The sequence below is a fragment of the Prionailurus bengalensis genome, chromosome B1 (assembly GCF_016509475.1).
Source record: "Prionailurus bengalensis isolate Pbe53 chromosome B1, Fcat_Pben_1.1_paternal_pri, whole genome shotgun sequence".
Lineage (NCBI taxonomy): Eukaryota > Metazoa > Chordata > Mammalia > Carnivora > Felidae > Prionailurus > Prionailurus bengalensis.
Window position 1 is genome coordinate 173,977,735 of NC_057344.1, and position 20,411 is coordinate 173,998,145.

The 20,411-nt window shown below is 37.5% G+C and overlaps 1 protein-coding gene across 1 annotated transcript; it reads left to right on the forward strand.

Moving 5' to 3' along the window:
- The first annotated feature begins 1,773 nt into the window (after nucleotides 1-1,773).
- On the forward strand, nucleotides 1,774-5,837 carry TLR1 (toll like receptor 1). Its single transcript, XM_043553446.1, has one exon. The coding sequence runs from the start codon at nucleotides 1,843-1,845 to the stop codon at nucleotides 4,210-4,212; it is 2,370 nt and encodes a 789-aa protein (XP_043409381.1). The 5' UTR covers nucleotides 1,774-1,842; the 3' UTR covers nucleotides 4,213-5,837.
- Nucleotides 5,838-20,411: the final 14,574 nt, after the last annotated feature.

Sequence of the window (20,411 nt, forward strand, 5' to 3'; positions counted from 1 at the left end):
CATTTTCCCAATCCCAGCAAACATGGTTGCTCTCCAGGGTCCGCTGGGAACTTTGCCTTTGGGGAGGCTTTATGGCCTCTACCAAATGGTTTCCAAGCAGGGGAACCATTTCTCCCCATTGCACAGGGACTCCTCAGATGCTGCTGCCTGCATCTGGGGATTCGCCCTACTTCCTTACTGGAGCATCACCAGGCACTGAACTCCAGAACTTCAGACTTTGTGCTCTACTGTTTATAGAATCTTGGTGTTATTGAAACTTTCCTTTCTCCCCATCAGTGGTTTTGGGCAACACATTTCTTGTTCAGTCCTCTGTGTTTTCATTCTTTCTCTCTCTCTCCTCCTACTTTCGGGTGAGTATTTTTCCTTCACTCTCCTGATGCACTGCAGTCTCCTCCTTTCTCTATCTTCTGTCTGCAAAAAGAGCTCCTTACCCTCTGTGGCTTTTCTCTCCCCCAGTTCACCTCTCCACACCGTGTACCTGCTGAGTTCTGTGGCTCAGGTTATGCAGATTATTGTGTTAATCCTCAGATCAATTTTCTAGGTGCACAAAATGGTTTGGTGCTGATCTAGCTTCATTGCAGAGATGAGACAAGCTGAGGGTCTTCATGCTGCTCCACCATCTTATATCCTCCCTTCCTACCATTATTCTTGATTCATTTACTCTGCTTAAGTTTTCCATGTCATTTACTACTACATGAAATCACATTTAGTCATTTGTTTTCTGTCTACCCACCAGAGAATAAACCCCTTGAGAATTAGGGCTTTATTTTGTTCACGGCTTTACCTCTAGTTCCTAAAACATGGCCAGTAGATTATCAATAAATACTGGATGAATAAACAAATGGATGAATAAATGGATTTTGAGAGACCTTTAGTTATCTAATTACCTTTTGAATAATACCAAAGTTAGGCATGAAGCCATGTGCAAATAATAGAAAGTAATGCAAGAAAGCCTGAATTCAACCCCATGTGAAAGGAACTCTTAAGAAAGCCATGAGGTGGTGCATGTCAAAAGTAGAAAACATACCAGCTGTGAATCCTAGCTTGAATTCTATATGATCTTGGGAAGGTTGTGGTCAGTGGAATTTCCATAAATATGTAAAACTACCTGTATTAGTTTCCTGTGGCTGCTATGACAAATTACCATACACTTGGTGGCTAAAAACAACAGAAATTTATTCTCTCATGGTTCTGGAGACCAGAAGTCTAAAATCAAGGTGTTGGTAGCACTAAGCTCTCTCTAAAGCCTCTTTCAGCTTCTGGTAGCTGTCGGCATTCCTTGGTTTGTGGCTGTATCTGATCCAATTTCTGCCTCCATCTTCAGATGGCCTTCTCTGTGTCTCTATTATCTCCATCAAATATCCCTCTGCTTTTCTCTTATAAGAACGCTTGTCACTGGATTTAGAGACCACCTGGATAATCCAGGATGATCCCCTCATCTAAAGATCCTTAACTTAATCATCTCTACAAAGATCCTTTTTTCCAAGTTAGGTAATATTCACAGTTTCTGGTGATTAGGACAGAGTTACAAGGTGTATATCTTTTGGGTGATGTCACCATTCAACCCATTACACCATGCATATTACAAGTTATTTGATTAGAGGTAGTGTAATTGTTTATCAATATGTGTATTTCCCTGGTTTCAGATTGTGTGACTTCAAAGAATGTAGACTTCATTTTATGAGTCCCTAGGAAAAAATGTTTCATGCCAGTCATGCCTAGTTTAATACAATTATTTAAAGTGGATTTTTTTTTTTTTTTTTTTTTTTTTTTAGGATTTGTACCTGTATCAAGATGCTCTAAAGGATAACAACTATTCTTAGGAATGTCTAATATTACAAAATGATGAAAACTAATTCTAGCATCTTCCATTTTGCCATCATCTTCATGTTAATACTTGAGACCAAAATCCAACTGACTGATGAAAGTGAATTTTTGGTTGACAGATCAGAATCAAGTCTCTTTCATGTTCCCAAAAACCTATCCCTGAAAACAACAATCTTAAATATATCACAAAACTATATATCTGAGCTTCGGACTTCTGACATCGTATCACTATCAAAGCTAAGGATTTTGATAGTTTCTCATAACAGAATTCAATATCTTGATATTAGTGTTTTCCAATTCAACCAGGAATTGGAATATTTGGATTTGTCCCACAATGAATTGTGGAAGATTTCTTGCCATTCTACTGTGAATCTCAAGCATTTAGACCTCTCATTTAATGCATTTGTTGGCCTACCCATATGCAAAGAGTTTGGCAATATGTCTCAACTAGAATTTCTGGGGTTGAGCGCCACACAATTACAAAAATCTAGTGTGCTACCAATTGCTTCTTTGCATATAAGTAAGGTTTTACTGGTCTTAGGAGACGCTTATGGGGAAAAAGAAGACCCTGAGAGCCTTCAAAACTTTAATATAGAAAGTCTACACATAATTTTCCCCACAAGAAAAGAATTCAGTTTTATTTTGGATGTATCAGTCAGCACAGCAGTAAGTCTGGAACTTTCCAATATCAAATGTGTGCTAGATGATAATGGATGTTCTTATTTCCAAAATGTTCTGTTAAAACTTCAGAACAACTCAAGGTTATCAAATCTTACTTTAAACAACATTGAAACAACTTGGAATTTTTTCATTATGATCATCCAGTTGGTTTGGCATACAAGCATAAAGTATTTCTCAATTTCAAATGTAAAACTACAAGGTCACCTTGACTTCAGAGATTTTGATTATTCTAACACTTCACTGAAGGCCTTCTCTATACACCAAGTGGTCACTGATGTGTTCAGTTTTCCACAAAGTTATATCTATGAAATCTTTTCAAATATGAACGTTCAAAATTTCACAGTGTCGGGTACACATATGGTCCACATGGTTTGTCCATCCCAAATTAGCACATTTTTATATTTGGATTTTTCTAATAATCTCTTAACAGACATGGTTTTCAAAAACTGTGGAAACTTGGCTAAATTAGAGACACTTAGTTTACAAATGAATCAATTAAAAGAACTTGCAAGTATAGTTTATATGACCAAAGAGATGAAGTCTCTACAACAATTGGATGTTAGTCAGAATTCTCTAAGGTATGATAAAAATGAAGGAGATTGCTCTTGGACTACAAGTTTATTAAGTTTAAATATGTCTTCAAATATACTTACTGACTCTGTTTTCAGATGTTTACCTCCTAAGGTCAAGGTACTTGATCTTCACAATAACCAAATAAGAAGCATTCCTAAACCAATCATGAAACTAGAAGCTTTGCAAGAACTCAATGTTGCCTCCAATTCCTTAGCCCACCTTCCTGACTGTGGAGCTTTTAGCAGCCTTTCTGTACTGATCATTGACCATAATTCAATTTCCAACCCATCAGCTGATTTCTTCCACAGCTGCCAGAAGATTAGGTCCATAAGAGCAGGAAACAATCCATTCCAATGCACCTGTGAGCTAAGAGAATTTATCCAGAATATAGGCCAAGTATCAAGTGAAGTGGTAGAGGGTTGGCCTGATTCTTATAAGTGTGACTATCCAGAAAGCTATAAAGGAACCCCACTAAAGGACTTTCATGTGTCTCAGTTATCCTGCAACACAGCTCTGCTGCTTGTCACCATTGGGGTCACTGTGCTGGTGTTGACTGTTACTGTGACTGCCCTCTGTATGTACTTTGATCTGCCCTGGTATCTCAGGATGGTGTGTCAGTGGACCCAGACCCGGCACAGGGCAAGGAACCTACCCTTAGAAGAACTCCAAAGAACCCTTCAGTTCCACGCTTTTATTTCATATAGTGGGCATGATTCTGTGTGGGTGAAGAATGAATTGTTACCAAACCTAGAAAAAGAAGACCTAAGGATTTGTGTCCATGAGAGAAACTTTGTTCCTGGCAAGAGCATTGTGGAGAATATCATCAACTGCATTGAGAAAAGTTACAAGTCCATTTTTGTTTTGTCTCCCAACTTTGTTCAGAGTGAGTGGTGTCATTATGAACTCTACTTTGCCCACCACAATCTATTTCATGAAGCTTTTGATAACTTAATTTTGATCTTGCTGGAGCCTATTCCACAGTATTCCATTCCCAGCAGCTATCACAAGCTCAAAAATCTCATGGCACGAAGGACTTATTTGGAATGGCCCAAGGAGAAGAGCAAACATGGGCTTTTTTGGGCTAACCTAAGAGCAGCTATTAATATTAAATTGATGGAACAAGCAAAATAAATAGATCACACATAGATCAAAAAATATATGTGTGCTGCTTTTGGAAAAATGTTGCTGCTTTTGGAAGTTCCAACAATGACTTTATTTTCATCAACACAAATCTAAATGCAATTTTGAATGTGTGATGCAGATAAACACATGTACTTTCAGGCTCCAGTTCACCGTTTACATATGACAATGAAAATTAATGAAATAATTTTAAACAGTTAACGTCTAACACATGAAGAACTCATTTTTTCTTTTCTTCTCCCTCCTTCCTTCCTTCCTTCCTTTCTTCTTTCCTTCCTTCTTTCCTTCCTTCTTTCCTTCCTTCCTTCCTCTAGCCCTGAATTCATTGAATTTGTCATGTAATCAAGAGAAGTAGCTGTTTAAACAACTTTAGTTTCTATAGCAGATATCTATAGCTATTGATGCCCTTCTCATTTCTACTCAGGTTTGCCCCTGCATGTTGAAAGCTACTTATTGCTAATGCTGTAGGCTCTTTGCCTGAAGGATTTTCTCCTGGCCATGATAATCCACTTTGCTCACACAAAGGTCAATTTAGAAATGCTGGATATTTTTCTTGGAGGGAGCTCTCAACCAATGTCAGGAGAACTGGCAGATAAATACCCCAAATTTCTCACCCATTTTGGGGATAAATCTGGGGTGTGCTTTATACTATCCCTGAGTTCCCCAGTAGAATGGAATTCTAATTCTCCATGGTAGAAACAGCTTAATAAATGTATTTTTTATTGGCTTCCTTTCTATGCTTATCTCATATCCTCATTTCTTCAAGGGTGTTTCCTGAGATCACCTCCGAAATAAACTACTTGTAGTTGAATAATTGTCTCAGGGTCTGCATTTGGAGGAACCCAAACTAAGAGTGAGTTACATCTCAGGTCAAATGGAAATTCTGAGCCTGTTTTTTTTTTTTTTTTGTGGCTGGATATCTTGCTGAGATTCTAGCTGCCTAACCTAGCATGCACGGGTGACTTTACTCTTTTGATCAGAAGGAGGAATACAGTCCACGTGTACTGTTTCTATACATATTATTCTTGTCTTTAGGAACTATTAAACTAGGGCATGAACAGATTAGAACATTGCAAGGAATGGGCCATGTTAGATATGTTTTCTAGCACAATTTTATCAGATTTTTTAAATATTCATGAGTAATTCTCCCTGTCTATCCTTTTAGTCTAACTGCTAGCTCTGGGCAGGTGTAGTCAGAGAGCATCTTGTCATAGCTGCACCATGTATCTCTCAGTTTATGCCCTGTGGCTTCATTAATAGCACTGCACATGATATTTGTAGAAGTCTGTTAAACCATTCTGATAGATGCATAAACCTGGAAGTGCCAGAGATATACCTTGAGATTTTTTGACCACTTAAGGGATGGGACCTATTAGATAAATATTGCTGTCTTTTATTCTTGGGTAAACATAATTATATTCTACACCATTCCTCAATGAGTTCCTGGTGGGACTGTGGCTTACTCACTCTGAGATTTGCTTTTCTTTCTTCCTTGTTTCACTCTTCTCAGTCTCCTCACTCTTGAGCCCTGAGACTACTTCTCCAAACAAATGACCTGCACCCAAAGCTCTTATCTCAGTCTCCACTTTTGGAAGAATAAACCAAAATAACACTTACCTGTACTAGTTGCTTCTTGCCCTAATTTACTTAAAGTCAATAAGAGCATATTACATAAAGCCAGAGAAGTAAAATAAAAATCAATGAAGCAAAAATATAAAATGGTATTTCAGAACCATTTAGATTCTTAGAAGTGAAGGTTTTTTCACTGGGCACTGAAGGAAGACTTTAACTTTGGATTTTTCAAAGTATGATGATAAAGAATGGAAAGGCCATTCTAAATAGAGAGATGAAGAGAACAAAGATAGGAATACCCAGGCCTATTTTGGGACTAGTGTCCCAATTTGACTTGGTCATGTAATTTATGAAAAACAACAGTGAGATATAAGCATGAAAAGTTAGACTAAGATCATGTCAAAGATCCTGAAAAGTTAAGCTATGGAGTTAGAACTTAGGGATATAGAAAAGTCATCATTTAAATTCCTATGAGGTATTATAGCAGAAAGGAAACTAAAACCATGAAATATATGCTTAAAAATGTATAAAAGCTTTTGTTCTCTAATGGAAATTGCAACAGTTGTTAGGACTGAAATTTTCTGTTTTCTCTAGGATGATTGCACTTCCTGTATTGAACTTCAAGATTTCATAACCAAGCTTCAATACTCAGCACTAGTTGTGTATTAGTTTGCTAGGGCTGGTGTAAAACAGTACTACAACCTGAGTGTCCTAACCAATAGAAAGGTACTGGCTCACAGTTCTGAAGGCTTGACGTCCAATATCAAGGTCTTGGCAGTGTTGGTTCCTTTCGAGGGGTGGGAGGGAAGGATCTGTTTCAGGCCTCTTCTCCTTGGCTTATAGATGACCATATTTCTGTCTTTGTCTTCCCTCTATGTCTGTCTGTTTCCAAACTCCCCCACACCTTTAAAAAAAAGATTTTATTTTTAAATAATCTCTACACCCAATGTGGGGCTTAACTTACAATCCTGAGATCATATACTCTACTGACTGGGCCAGCCAGATGCTCCAAATTTCCCTTCTTTTAAATAAGGATGCCAATAATATTGTATTAGAGACCATTCTAATGACCTCATCTTAACTAATAACATCTACAACAACCTTATATCCAAATAAGGTCACGTTCTGAAGTACAGGGGTTTAAGCCTTCAACAAATGAATTTTGGGGAGCAAAATTCAACCCATTGCATCTTGCAAGTATAAAAAATCCTTAAAGAGAGTAATAGAGTCAGTTAAAGTTTATCTAACAAATTCAACATTTTAAGAATAGCAGTTATGTCAGTCCTGAATATAAATATCTGATCTCATAAATATTTTTAAGGGGGCTGCTAGAAGTTGAAATTGTATTGGTGGAATCCAAACAATTCCAAGTTGGAAGATGAAGAATTCAGGTCAGGTCAAAGTATGAACAAATACATAGTAATGAAAATAATAAAGATTTCACAGGTAAATGAGAAAAAATATTGCAGAATGGGTAAATATTCAAGCACTGATTCAGAACATTTGGGTTTCAGTTCTAGCTCCATTACTTCCACTGCTTACTTGCAAAGACCTTGAACAATTAAACTTTCTAGGCCTAAATTTCATTATTTGTAAAATATGCCCTTAGAGTACCTAGCCAAGACCTTTAGATTTTGGTATGAATTAAAGACTGGTTACAATATGTGCCCCAACTGCACAGTTCACCTGGGCAAGGTTTCCAAATGGTTCTATTGAAGCCTTTTTCGTAGGATTGAGGTAAGAGGGAGCACATCTGATCTCTTCTTCAGGATAAATAGAACTCATAATACACCCCAAACTCTCCAAAAATCCTCTTCTAATCTTTAACTCCTCTCAGACTCTCCAACCCCATTTATTGGCTATAAGTCAGCAAAGGGTTACAAAACCAGTTATCTAATCTCACACTTCACTCCAGAAGCCTTAACCAAATTGAGATTAAAATAGTACCATTTTTATCAGCCTGTTATACTAATGAGATTGCAGTCAAATGGGCATTTTATATAGTGATAATAGGAGGGCAAAGTTTTTTGGGAATGTATATTAAGCGCTTTAAAATAATCATGTTCTTTGACCTGTAATTCTACTTCCAAAAATCTAGTCTAAGGAAGTAAGTTAAAATGTGGACAAAGTATGTTAATTGCAGAGTCATTGTTAACAGTGAAAAAATTGAAACATTCTAAATTTCTAACAATGGAGGAATATACTGTGTTTAGTAACATATTTTATAATCATTAAAAATAGTGTATAGGGTTAAGATGATAAATTTTGTGTTATGTGTTTTTTACCACAATTTGAAAAAATAATGTATAGGAAGTTGTTTTTTATTAATAGAGAATGCTTATGTTACAATATAAATGAAAAACACAGGATACAAAATATATGTATATCAAGGTTTCATATGTTAAAAATATGCAGAGAAAGAGGTCTAGATGAAAATATACAAAACATTATCATTGCTTACCTGTGTTTGGTGCTTAGTTTTGCTTTTATACTTTTCTGTACTTGAAAATTTATAACCAACAAAAGGAAATTATATCAAAACTAAGTCTTAATCAGCTCCCAGATAGAAGGCAAGAAAACAATCTGGGGAGAGACAGTGTGGAAACAACAATCTGAAAAATGTCCAGGGCACACAGAGGGGAGTTATTCCCTATTCTAGAAATGCTCCTCTGAGAGGCAGCATTCACAGAGCCTCTCCAGGAACAAAGGAGATGACTGGTGCCATTTCCCTACCCTGTCCCTCAGCATAAACACAGAGCCACCTGAGGGAAGCAGCTCAGAGAGGACACTGACTGTCTAACTTGCTTACAACAAGGCCCACCCCTCTGTGCTGTTGCAGGACTGTTCTCAGTTAGGCTTGCCTCAGTCCCAGTAGAGTGGGCCCCTTCCCCAGAGGACCAGCACAAACCTCTGCCCACACCATATCTCCTGACCAGAGAGTTCTGCAGGGCCTCAATTCTGGTGGAGTTGGTGTCAGGTCTCATTTCACAAGCAGACCAGAGCACATTTAGATAATACTTGCCACATTCAGGCCAAGGACCAAACAGTGCCCATAGCAAGCAAGGAGAGCCTTTGCAGGTGACTGGCCTGAAGGATGGAGCAGCCAACACACAATAGCAGAGCACACACAGCACACAGAGACACTTCTTAAAGCACTAGGCCATGGGCACTATATGACCTCTCCTTCACAAGGCCATTACTTTCATGAGCAGGAGACAGAACTAGTTTTTCTAATACAGAGAAGAAGACAGAGATTTATTCAAAATGCCAAGATGGAGGAATTTATCCCAAATAAAAGAACAAAATAAGGCCAAGCCAGAGCTCTAAGTGAAACATATATAAGTAACATGTCTGATGGAGAATTTAAAGCAGTGATGATGAAGATACTCACTGGGCCTGAGAAAAGAATATAAGACATCAGTGAGACATTTACCACAGAGATAAAAGAGTTAAGAAAGAATCAATCAGAGATGAAGAATGCAATAAATAAGATTGGAAATAGGTTACTGCAATGAACAGCAGACTGGAGATAGCAAAGGAATGAATTAGTGACAAAGAAGACAAAATAATGGAAAATAATGAAGCTGAACAAAAGAGAGAATGAAGAATTATGGAACATCAGAATAGATATAGGAAACTCAGTGACACTGATATTACAGGAGTATCCAAAAGAAAAAGAGAGAAAAGGGGGGAAGAAAATTTGTTTGAGAAAATAATAGCTGAAAACTTCCCTAATTTGGGGAAGGAAATGGAGATTCAGATCCAGGAGACACAAAGAATGCCCATTAAAATCAATAAAAGCAGGCCAAAAAGAAGACATATTGTAATTAAATTTGCAAAATATAGTGATACAGAAACAATTTTAAAAGCAGCAAGACAAAAGAAGTCCATAATTTATAAGGGAAAATCTGTAAGTCAAGCTGGATATTTCTCAACAGAAACTTTCAAGCAAGAAGGGAGTGGCATGATATCCTCAAAATGCTGAATGGGAAAAGTCTGCAGCCAAGAAAGCTCTATGCAGCAAGGCTATCATACAGAATAGAAGGAGAGAGAAAGTTTCCCAGAAAAACAAAAATTAAAGGAGTTTGTGACCACTAAACCAGCTCTGCAAGAAATATTAAAGAGGACTCTGAGCATGAAGAAGAGACCAAAAGTGACAAAGACAAGAAAGGATCAGAAAAAATCTCCAGAAACAACAACAAAACAAGTAGTAAAATGGGAATAAATACATATCTATCAATAATTACTTGGAATGTAAATGGACTAAATGCTCCAATCAAAAGACATAGGGTGTCAGAAAGGATAAAAAAAAATGACCTATCTATATGCTGCCTACAAGAAACTCATTTTAGACCTGAAGACATGTACATATTGAAAGTGAGAGGGTGGGGCGCCTGGGTGGCTCAGGTGGTTAAATGTCTGACTTCGGCTCAGGTTACGATCATGCAGTTCGTGAGTTCGAGCCCCGCGTCAGGCCGTGTGCTGACAGTTCAGAGCCTGCAGTCTGCTTTGGATTCTGTGTCTCCCTCTCTCTCTGCCCTTCCCCAGCTCACTATCTCTCTCTCTCTCTCTCTCTCAAAAATAAATAAACGTTAAAAAATATTAAAACAAAAAAGAAGGTGAGGGGGAGAAGAAACATTTAACACTCAATTGGTTGTCAAAAGAAATCCAGAGTAGCAATACTTATATTTGGACAAACTAGAGTTTAAAACAAAGACTGGGGGCACCTGGGTGACTCAGTCAGTTGAGCTTCCGACTTCGGCTCAGGTCATGGTCTCACTGTCTGTGAGTTCGAGCCCCACGTCAGGCTCTTTGCTGACAGCTCAGAGCCTGGAGCCTTCTTCGGATTCTGTGTCTCCCTCTCTCTCTGACCCTCTCCCCTTCATGCTCTGTCTCTCTCTGTCTCAAAAATAAACATTAAAAAAATTTTTTTAAAAAAAGCAAAGACTGTAACAGGAGACAAAGAAGGGCATTACATAATCATAAAGGGGACAATACAACAAGAAGATAAAACAATTGTAGATATTTATGCACCCAACATGAAGCACCTATATATATAAAACATTAACAAAGGAACTAATTGATAATAACACAATAATAATAGAGGACTTTAACACCCCACTTACATGAATGGACAGATCATCCATATAGAAAATCAACAAGGAAACAATGGCATTGAATGACACACTGGACCAGATGGACATAACATATATTCAGAACATTCCATCCTAAAACAGCAGAATACACATTCTTTTCATATACATATAGACCATTCTCCAGAATAGATCACATATTAGGTCACAAAACAGGCCTCAACAAACACAAAAATATTGAAATCATACCGTGCATCTTTTTGGACCACAACACTATGAAACTAGAAGTCAACCACAAGAAAAAATCTAGGAAGACCACAAATACATGGAGGTTAAATAACATGCTAGTAAACAATGAATGGGTCAACCAGGAAACTAAAGAAGAAATTTTAAAAATACATGGAAACAAATAGAAATTAAAACACAACAGTTCAAAATCTTTGGGATGTAACAAAAGTGGTCCCAAGAGGAAAGTATATAGCAATACAGGCCTATATCAGGAAGCAAGAAAAATCTCAAGTAAACAACCTAACCTTACACCAAAAGAAGCTAGAAAAAGAACAACAAATTAAGCTTAAAGCCAGAAGAAGGAAGGGAATAATAAAGAATTGAGCAGAAATAAATGATATAGAAACTAAAAAAACACAATAGAACATAACGATGAAACCCTGGAGCTGGTTCTTTGAATCAAAATCAATAAAATTTATAAACCTCTAGCCAGACTTATCAAAAAGAAAAGAAAAAGGACCTAGATAAATGAAATCACAACTGAGAGAGGAGAAATAACAACCAACACCACAGAAATACAATTATAAGAGAATATTATGAAAAACTATATGCCTACATTTTGGACAACCTGGAAGAAATGGACAAATTCCTAGAAACATATAAACTACCAAAACGGGGGGGTGTCTGGATGGCTCAATCGGTTGAGCAGCCGACTTTGGCTCAGGTCATGATCTTGCCGTTTACCAGCTTGAGCCCCACATAAGGCTCTGTGCTGACAGCTCAGAGCCTGAAGCTTGCTTTGGCTTCTATGTCTCCCTCTCTCTGCCCCATCCCCTGCTTGCCTGCTTGCACTCTGTCTGTAAAATAAATAAACATTAAAAAAATTTAATTAGTAATAATAGTAAGAATAATAAAAACCCCGACAAACAAAAGTCCAGGGCCAGATGGCTTCACAGGAAGAGTAAATACTTCTCAAACTGTTCCAAAAGATAGAAAAGGGAGCAAAATTTTCAAACTCATTCTATGAGGCCAGCATTACTCTGATACCAAAATGAGATAAAGACTCCACTAGAAATAGAACTATAGGCCAATATCCCTGGTTAAGATGGAGGCAAAAATTCTCAATAAAATACTAGCAAACTGATTCCAACAATGCATTAAAAAAAAGTCATTCACCATAATCAAGTGGGATTTATTCCTGGGTTGCAAGCGTGGCTCAATATTCACAAATCAATCAATATGATACATCACATTAATAAAAGGAAGGATGAGAACTATATAATTATTTCAATAGATGCATAGATAAAACATTTGACAAAGTACAACATCCATTCATGATAAAAAAAAAACACCTCAACAAAGTAGGTTTAGAGGGAACATACCTCAATATAATAGAGGCCACATATGAAAAAACCCACAGCTAATACCATTCTGAATGGGGAAAATCTGAGAGCTTTTCCTCTACAGTCAGGAACAAAACAAGGATATCTACTCTTCCCACTGTTATTTAACATAGTACTGGAAATTCTAGCCATAGTATTCAGAATACAACAGGAAATAAAAAGCATCCAAGTCAGCAAGGAAGAATTAAAATGTCCACTATTTGCAGAATGCATGATACTCTATATAGAAAACCTGAAAGACTCCACCAAAAAAATTGCTAGAACTGGTAAACAAATTCATAAAGTTGCAGGATACAAAATCAATGTACAGAAATCTGTTGCATTTCCATACTCCAATAATGAAGCAACAGAAAGAGAAATTAAGGAATCAATCCCAGTTACAATTGTACCCAAAAAAGGTAAGATACCTAGGAATAAACCAACCAAAGAAGTATAATATCTGTACTCTGAAAAGTATAAAACACTGATGAAGGAAATTGAAGATGACACAGAGAAATGGAAAGAAATTTCATGCTCATGGGTTGGAATAGCAAATATTGTTAAAATGTCCCAAAGCAATCTACACATTTATTTTTTTAATGTGTATTTATTTATTTTGAGAGAGGAGAAAGGACACAAGCAGGGGGAGGGGCAGAGAAAGAGGGACAGAGAGAATCCCAAGCAGGCTCCATGCTGTCAGTGTGGAACCCAACATGGGCCTCGATCCCATGAACCATGAGATCATGACCTGAGCCAAAATCAAGAGTCAGATATTCAACTAGCTGTGCTACCCAGGTGCCCCAGCAATCTACACACTTAATGCAATCCCTATCAAAATACCACCAGTATTTTTCACAGAGGTAGTTCTTTTACATAAAGAACTAGTAGAATAAAATAGAAAAGCACTAAATCCCAGCTGTTATATTGGCAATAAGATGGACAGTTCAAAAGAAGATTCAGTTGGAAAACAAACCAATGAAAAACTCTGACCTTACTAATGCAACCCAAATATCACTATAGTTTCTAGTTTTTCCTTTTATTTTCAAGTAAAACCATTCAAGTCCCCAACCTGTGTAGTTACAGGAAAGCAGTCCCTCCTGAGGATTTCAGGAGTGTGCTGAATTTCCTGGCTACCTCTTTTTTAACTTTCTGTGGCTCCCCAGCACTTTGGACCTGCTCATCCCTGCTTTCCTTCACTGCTCCAAAGCTCTCTGATGAACTTCATCCTCATACTAGGACACAGTCACTTCTTGAATTCCACAAATTAACACCCATTCAAGTGGATGGCCACCCTTAATAAAGATCCATTATCAAAGTTAATCAACAAGGTCCCAGGCGCTATGTATTTGAGAGTCAGGGGAAGGAATGCTGCATGTTGATGATGTGGTTAACAGGCAGGCCTACAAGGATGCTGACTTTTCTTCTAAGACAACTTGGAGATACTTCTTAGAACTTAAATAAGATAGCCCTGTCCCCCAAAGAAATTGAAGACTTGGAAAATATGCTAAGGGAAGTTTTAAGAAGTAAGAACGAAAGGATTGGGGCACCTGGGTGGCTCAGTCGGTTAAGCGTCTGATTTTGGCTCAGGTCACGGTCTCATGGTTTGTGAGTTGGTGTCCCACATTGAGCTCTCTGCTGTCAGCACAGAGCCTGCTTCAGATACTCTGTTCCCTCTCTCTCTCTGCCCCTCCCCCCCTAAGATAAATAGACATTTAAAAAAAGAACAAAAGGATTAATTGCCAATGTAAGAGAAAAAATAAGAAATAAGAGCCTAAATCTGGGAAGTCCACCTACATATAATAAGTATTCTAGACAGAGAAAATGGAGGAGGAGACATTGTCAAAGTAATAAAGGAAAGGTATTCCATTGAAAGACATGAAACTCTTAACTACACCCAGCAAAATTAATGGTACATGGCACCACCTCTTGAAAATTTAGGATAATTTTAGAATAATGTTAGACAATGATCCAAAAATTTTCCAGAGAGAAGGAAAAATGCATATACAAGGAGTCACAAATTAAGATGGCATTACACTTCTCAATACCAGAAGCTAGAAAATAAAATTGTGTGGGGAAAATTATTTGGAACTTAGGAATTTAGAGACAGCCAAACAATCGATCAAATATGAAGGAGGACATTAAGCTTCTGCTCTAAATTAACCCTCAAAACACTTTTTCTTAGGAAATTACTGGAGTATGTGTTCCACTATAGCAGGTAAAAACCAAGAAAGACAATGTTATTAATTCTCTATGGTGTTTCAGCTATACAGATATAAAACACATAAATAACTTTAAGAACATAATAAATAGTAAATATCTAAAAAATAATTATGAAGTGATGAGTTTTGAGTATCTATTATTTTGTTTTTAATATAGTTTATTTAATTGCAAGCATATACAATTTAATTTTTAATAATAGTTGTTTTGGGAAACTGTTTCACAAAATTCTTAAAAATTAAAACTTTGCTCTTATGAGCTGGTATAACCCAGCTCTAGCACACCACTGGATATATTGGAAGATATCTGATTCAGTGTGTAATTTTTTTCATATTCAATCAAAACATTGTAAGTATTTGGTTGAAAACAAAGAAATCTAGGGAGATTTCTCCTGTTGATGTGTCTTACAGGATGTTTGTTACATTAGTGTGTTTCTCTATAACTTGGTCTAAAACAAACATTAAGTGGGGCGCCTGGGTGGCTCAGGCGGTTAAGTGTCTGACTCTTGATTTTGGCTCAGGCCATGATCTCATGGTCATGAGATCAAGCCCTGTGTCCAGCTGTGTGCTGAGCGAGAAGCCTGCTTGGGGGTCTCTCTCTCTCCCTCTCTCTCTATCCCTCGCTTACTCACGCTTTCTCTCTCTCAGAATAAATACAGAAACATTAAAAAAATACAACAAACATTAAGCAACCTATTAATAAAGCTATAATAATAATGGGCACCTGGATGAGAAATCCAGACTTCCCTCCTTTCCTTCTCTACTTTTTTTCCCTTTGCCACTCCCTTCTTTAGCCTATAAATTTTATTCCCCCCACCACTTATTTTTGATCTCCGTTCCTATCCTGTCCCTTGTCTTCATCCTGATTTTCTCCATTTTGTTGTCCCCTGTTCTTTCCCCTATGTTTTTGTTTTCTCCTTTAGATTTGCTATCTTTTCTGCTTTTAAAAGCCTTCCATTTTCTCTCTTTCCTTTTTAAAATTTTTTTAAAAGCTTTATTTTTGAGAGAGAGAGAGAGAGAGAGAGAGAGAGACAGTAGTATGAGTGGGGGAGGAGCAGAAAGAGAGGGAGACACAGAATCTGAATCAGGCTCCAGGCTCCACGCTGTCAGCACAGAGCTTGACATGGGGCTTGAAACCATGAACCATGAGCTCATGACCTGAGCCAAAGTTGGATGCTTAACCAACTAAGCCACCCAGATGCCCCTGTCTCTTTCCTTCTTTAATCTTTCTTATTTGCTTATCTTCCCTCTTCTTTCCCCCATTCTACCTCTAATATGTATACGTATATGTATATGTATATGTATATGTATATGTATACATAAGCTTAACCCTAATGCCTTTGGGGTAATTTCTGAGGACACAGGTCCAGATAGATGTTTCTACAATAGGGTCATTTGAAGAGTGAATAGGATTGTTTGAGAAAGGGAGCAGGAATTGGAATTAGAAGAGGTGAGGAAATGAGAAATATCAATATTTTTCATTAGTGGGGAAAATTCTGTGGGTGAACAGGAGTTCCAGTTTGTTGGCTAATTATAGGATGGTCATTAATTAGCTTAAGGCTCGAGCCCTATTTGTTCAATATGGTAACCACTAGCCATATTTGGCTGTCAAGTGCTTGAAATGTGACAAGTCTGAGTTGAATTGTGGCGGAAATGTAAAACATGTAGCAGACTTCTAACATGCTGTATGAAAAAAAAAAAGAAATATCTTAATAGTTTTTATATTGACTATATGTTAATATTTTGATACAATATATCAATTGATTCAATATATATTGAAACTAACTTAACCTGTTTCTTTTTGTCTCTTTAAATGTAGTTACTAGAAGAGCACCTGGGTGGCTTAGTCAGGTAAGCATCAGACTTCAGCTCAGGTCATGATCTCATAGTTTGTAGGTTGGAGCCCCATATCTGGCTCTGGGCTGACAGCATGAAACCTGGAGCCTGCTTTGGATTCTGTGGTCTCCCTCTCTCTCTGCCCCTCCCCTGCACACACTGTGTGTCTCTCTCTCAAAAATAAATAAACATTAAGTAAAATAAAATAAAATAAAATAAAATAAATATAGTTACTAGGTAACTTAAAGTTACTTGTGTGGCTTTCATCATCTATATTCTATTGGACAGTGCTGCTCTACTCGTTGATCATGAAGTATTTACCAAATCTCTGCAAAGTCTTTGTTTAGGTTTCCATTACATATTTAGGACCATTCAATTTATTTGTTCAAACAAAAATTTTTTCCCTTCCTTATACTTGTCAAGTATAGTAAATGAATGATAAAGTATTAGAATTTCCTAACCATGTGAGAATTTTGTTACCTTTTATTTTTGAGAAATATTAATTCAGAAAAAATACACTATGTCACTATTTTCTCTTACTGATATTTCTAACTAAACTAGAGGAACTTTACTCAACACATACTTAGTACTAGACTATGAGCTAGCCTGCGGTGGCTTTAAGCAACCCCAGTCTCTTCCTTCCACCAGCTGGAAGCCTTGAAATACAGGACTTTCCTACCTGCCCAGATCAGGGACCTAGGCCTTATCAAAGGCAAGATGTAAAATAGGCCAGTATACTATCAGATATGGGTCCTCTGCCAAATAGAGATACTCCATTTTGGAGCTCCTTGGATACAAAGATTCAATAAGATTTCTTACCTTTGGGAAGTACCCTCATTATGAGCCTCTGTCCTGCCCATAAGCTATAACACTAAGAACAGGCTGTAGTAAGAAATAGAAGCAAAGGCAGCAATAAAGAGAAGCTGGCAGTAGAAAGAGGAGCAGATTAAGAAAGAGGAAGAGTCAAAGAGAAGTTGACTCATTACTAGAGTAGAGAACAGCCTTTGCCCACTTTGGAGGATACAATGAGATGGTCCAACCAGGGCTACTGTGGTAGCCATTTTTTTTTTTAAGTTCTCTGTGAGATCTGGTAGCCTTCCTTACTTCTGGAGTATCTTTAAAATAAACCTCCAACCACCTAAGGTAACAAAGGGTTCTCTGTTCACTGAAACCTATATATGAAGGATATCTTAAGAGGGGAAAATTATGTGAAAGAGAGAATGTATGTGTTTGTATGTGTGTGTGGAGGTGTTACCATGGCAGATATCTCCGAAGCTCAGAGTAAGAGAAGAGGGGAAAAAAGGGACAGATAAAGGGGAAAGATTTTTGGAGAGAATAAAAAAAATTATACCCCCAAATTATCAGTGAATATGGTTTTGAGCTTACTGTTACTACTGCTAAGTGTAAATAAGGATTTAAATATTTAGAAATTCCAGATGAAGGCAGAGAGAGTAGTACATAAACTTTTGGTCACCTGGAATAGTGAAAACACTGTGGCCTTTGACTCAGACAGGCTCAGTTTTGAATCTTGACTCCATTTCTTACTGGATGATTACCTTGGGCAAGTTTCTTATTCTCTCTGGACTCGTTTCATCATCTGTCAAATGGGAATTATACGCAAGTTTTGTGGAGTTTCTGGTGAGGATTAGCCAATATCTTGTATGTAATACTTCCTATAATACTTCCTGTATTTACTTTAGAAAAGTAAATCAAGCAATCATGATGATGATGATGGCGATAATGACACAGAATACTGCTTTAAAAAATATTTATTTATTTTGAGAGAGACAGAGTACAAGCAGAAGAGGGGCAAAGAGATAGGGAGAGAGAAAATCCCAAGCAGATTCCGTGCTATCAGCACAGAGCCTGATGTGGGGCTCGATCTTACCAACTGTGTGATCATGACCTGAGCTGAGATCAAGAATTGGATGCTTAACAGACTGAGCCACCCAGGTGACCCCAGAATACTACTGTTTAACTGGGATCCGCTTGTTTTTGATAAGTAAATTAAAAAAATAAGTAAAGAAGGGGCACCAGGTGGCTCAGTCAGTTAAGTGTCTGACTCTTGATTTCAGCTCAGGTCATGATCTCATGGTTAGTGAGATAGAACCTGATATCAGGCTCTGCACTCACAGCGTGGAGTCTCTGTGGGATCCTCTCTCTTTACCCCTCCCCCCTCTCAAAATAAACAAATTTTAAAAAATAAGTAAAAGAAACTCCATTCACCGGCAGGGCAAAAGTGTTTAAACATTTTGAGCTCTGAAAAAGGAAGAATATGTCTTTGGACAGCAAAAAAAATACAAGTAATTTTTTCCATAAGAGGACCACAATAGAATGTGAGTGTCCTGATTATAGTGGTTTGAGAACTTCTGAAATGAAAGAGATTTTAGAGCTTAGTTTATCCAACAAACTAGGAATTCCCTCCCCACACTCCTAATGGGTGTACCTCCAGTTACCTATTTTTATAGACATGTTTACATATGTTTAGTGTGCAGTAGACTGTTCATTTTCTGTTGTTGTTTTTCTCTATGCTGTTATTTATTGTGTGGTTTCCTCCTAAAGTATGTGCAGAAATACATGCATTACATTTTTTTATGAAAAACCCCAATGTTATTATTTTGCTTTTGTTTTTCTTTTTTTTTTAGAGAGAGAGAGCACAAGTGGGGGAGAGGGGCAGAGGGAGAGAGAATCTTAAGCAGGCTCCATGCCCAGAGCAGAGCCTGATGCAGGGCTTGATCCCATGACCATGAGATCATGACCTAAGCCAAAATCAAAAGTAGTTGGATGCTTAACCAACTGAGCCACCCAAGCATCCCCCACCAATATTATTGTTTAAAAAAAAAAAATCTCATTTTTTTTATTTGCACTAAATATTTAGGTGACACTGCTGGATATCACCAGTGAAGATAAAAACTTCCAAATGGATTGTCCACAAGAGGAATGGCCAATTAAAAAATGAATGATTATAATAGGTTTATGTATATATGAAATTGGGAAGGGAGTACATTCTTAGAACAAGAATTTTTTTTTGAAGTTTATTTATTTATTTTGAGAGAGAGAGAGTGCACATACAAATGGGGGAGGGGCAGAGACAGAGAGAAAGAGAGGGAGAATCCCAAGCAGGCTCTACAATGTCAGTGTGGAGTCCAAGGAGGGGCTTGATCTCAACCACGAGATCATGACCTGAGCCGAAATCAAGAGTCAGATACTTAACCAACTGAGCCACCCAGGTGCCCTGATCTGAACTTTGCAGGAAGGAACCTTCAAAGTGCTCTAAAATGCTTTGGGAAACAATATGGCAGTTCTGAAAAAAATTAATCCAAAAATTGCCATATGATCCAGCAATTCCACTTCTAGGTATAAACCCAATAGAATTGGAAGCAGGGACTTGAACCCCCATGTTCATAGGAATATTATTCACAATAGCCAAATGGTGAAACAACCCAAATATCCATTGATGGATGAGTGGATGAAGAAATATGGTATATACACAAAATAAAATATTACTCAGCTTTAAAGAAGACAATTCTAATATATACCACAACAGGGAAGAACAGAGTCCCACCTTACCATTCTTTAACAAGAGTTAGGAATAATTTTTTCTTTAACAAAACTTTCGATCTTGAAGTCAGAGTGAGAGCAGTTAGAGAAAGAAAGATACATCAAGGAACCAGAATGACAATGGAGGGTACATCACTGAACCTTACCACCACTGCTATGTAGTGAGAAGGATTTCTTGAAGAACAGGTTTTGATCATGGAGGCCAGACTAGTCCAATATGAAAGGTGAAATGAGATATGTGTGGACCTCACTGTTTTCAACGAAAGTATTAGAAACCTTTTTGGTTTTTTTGTTTGTTTTAG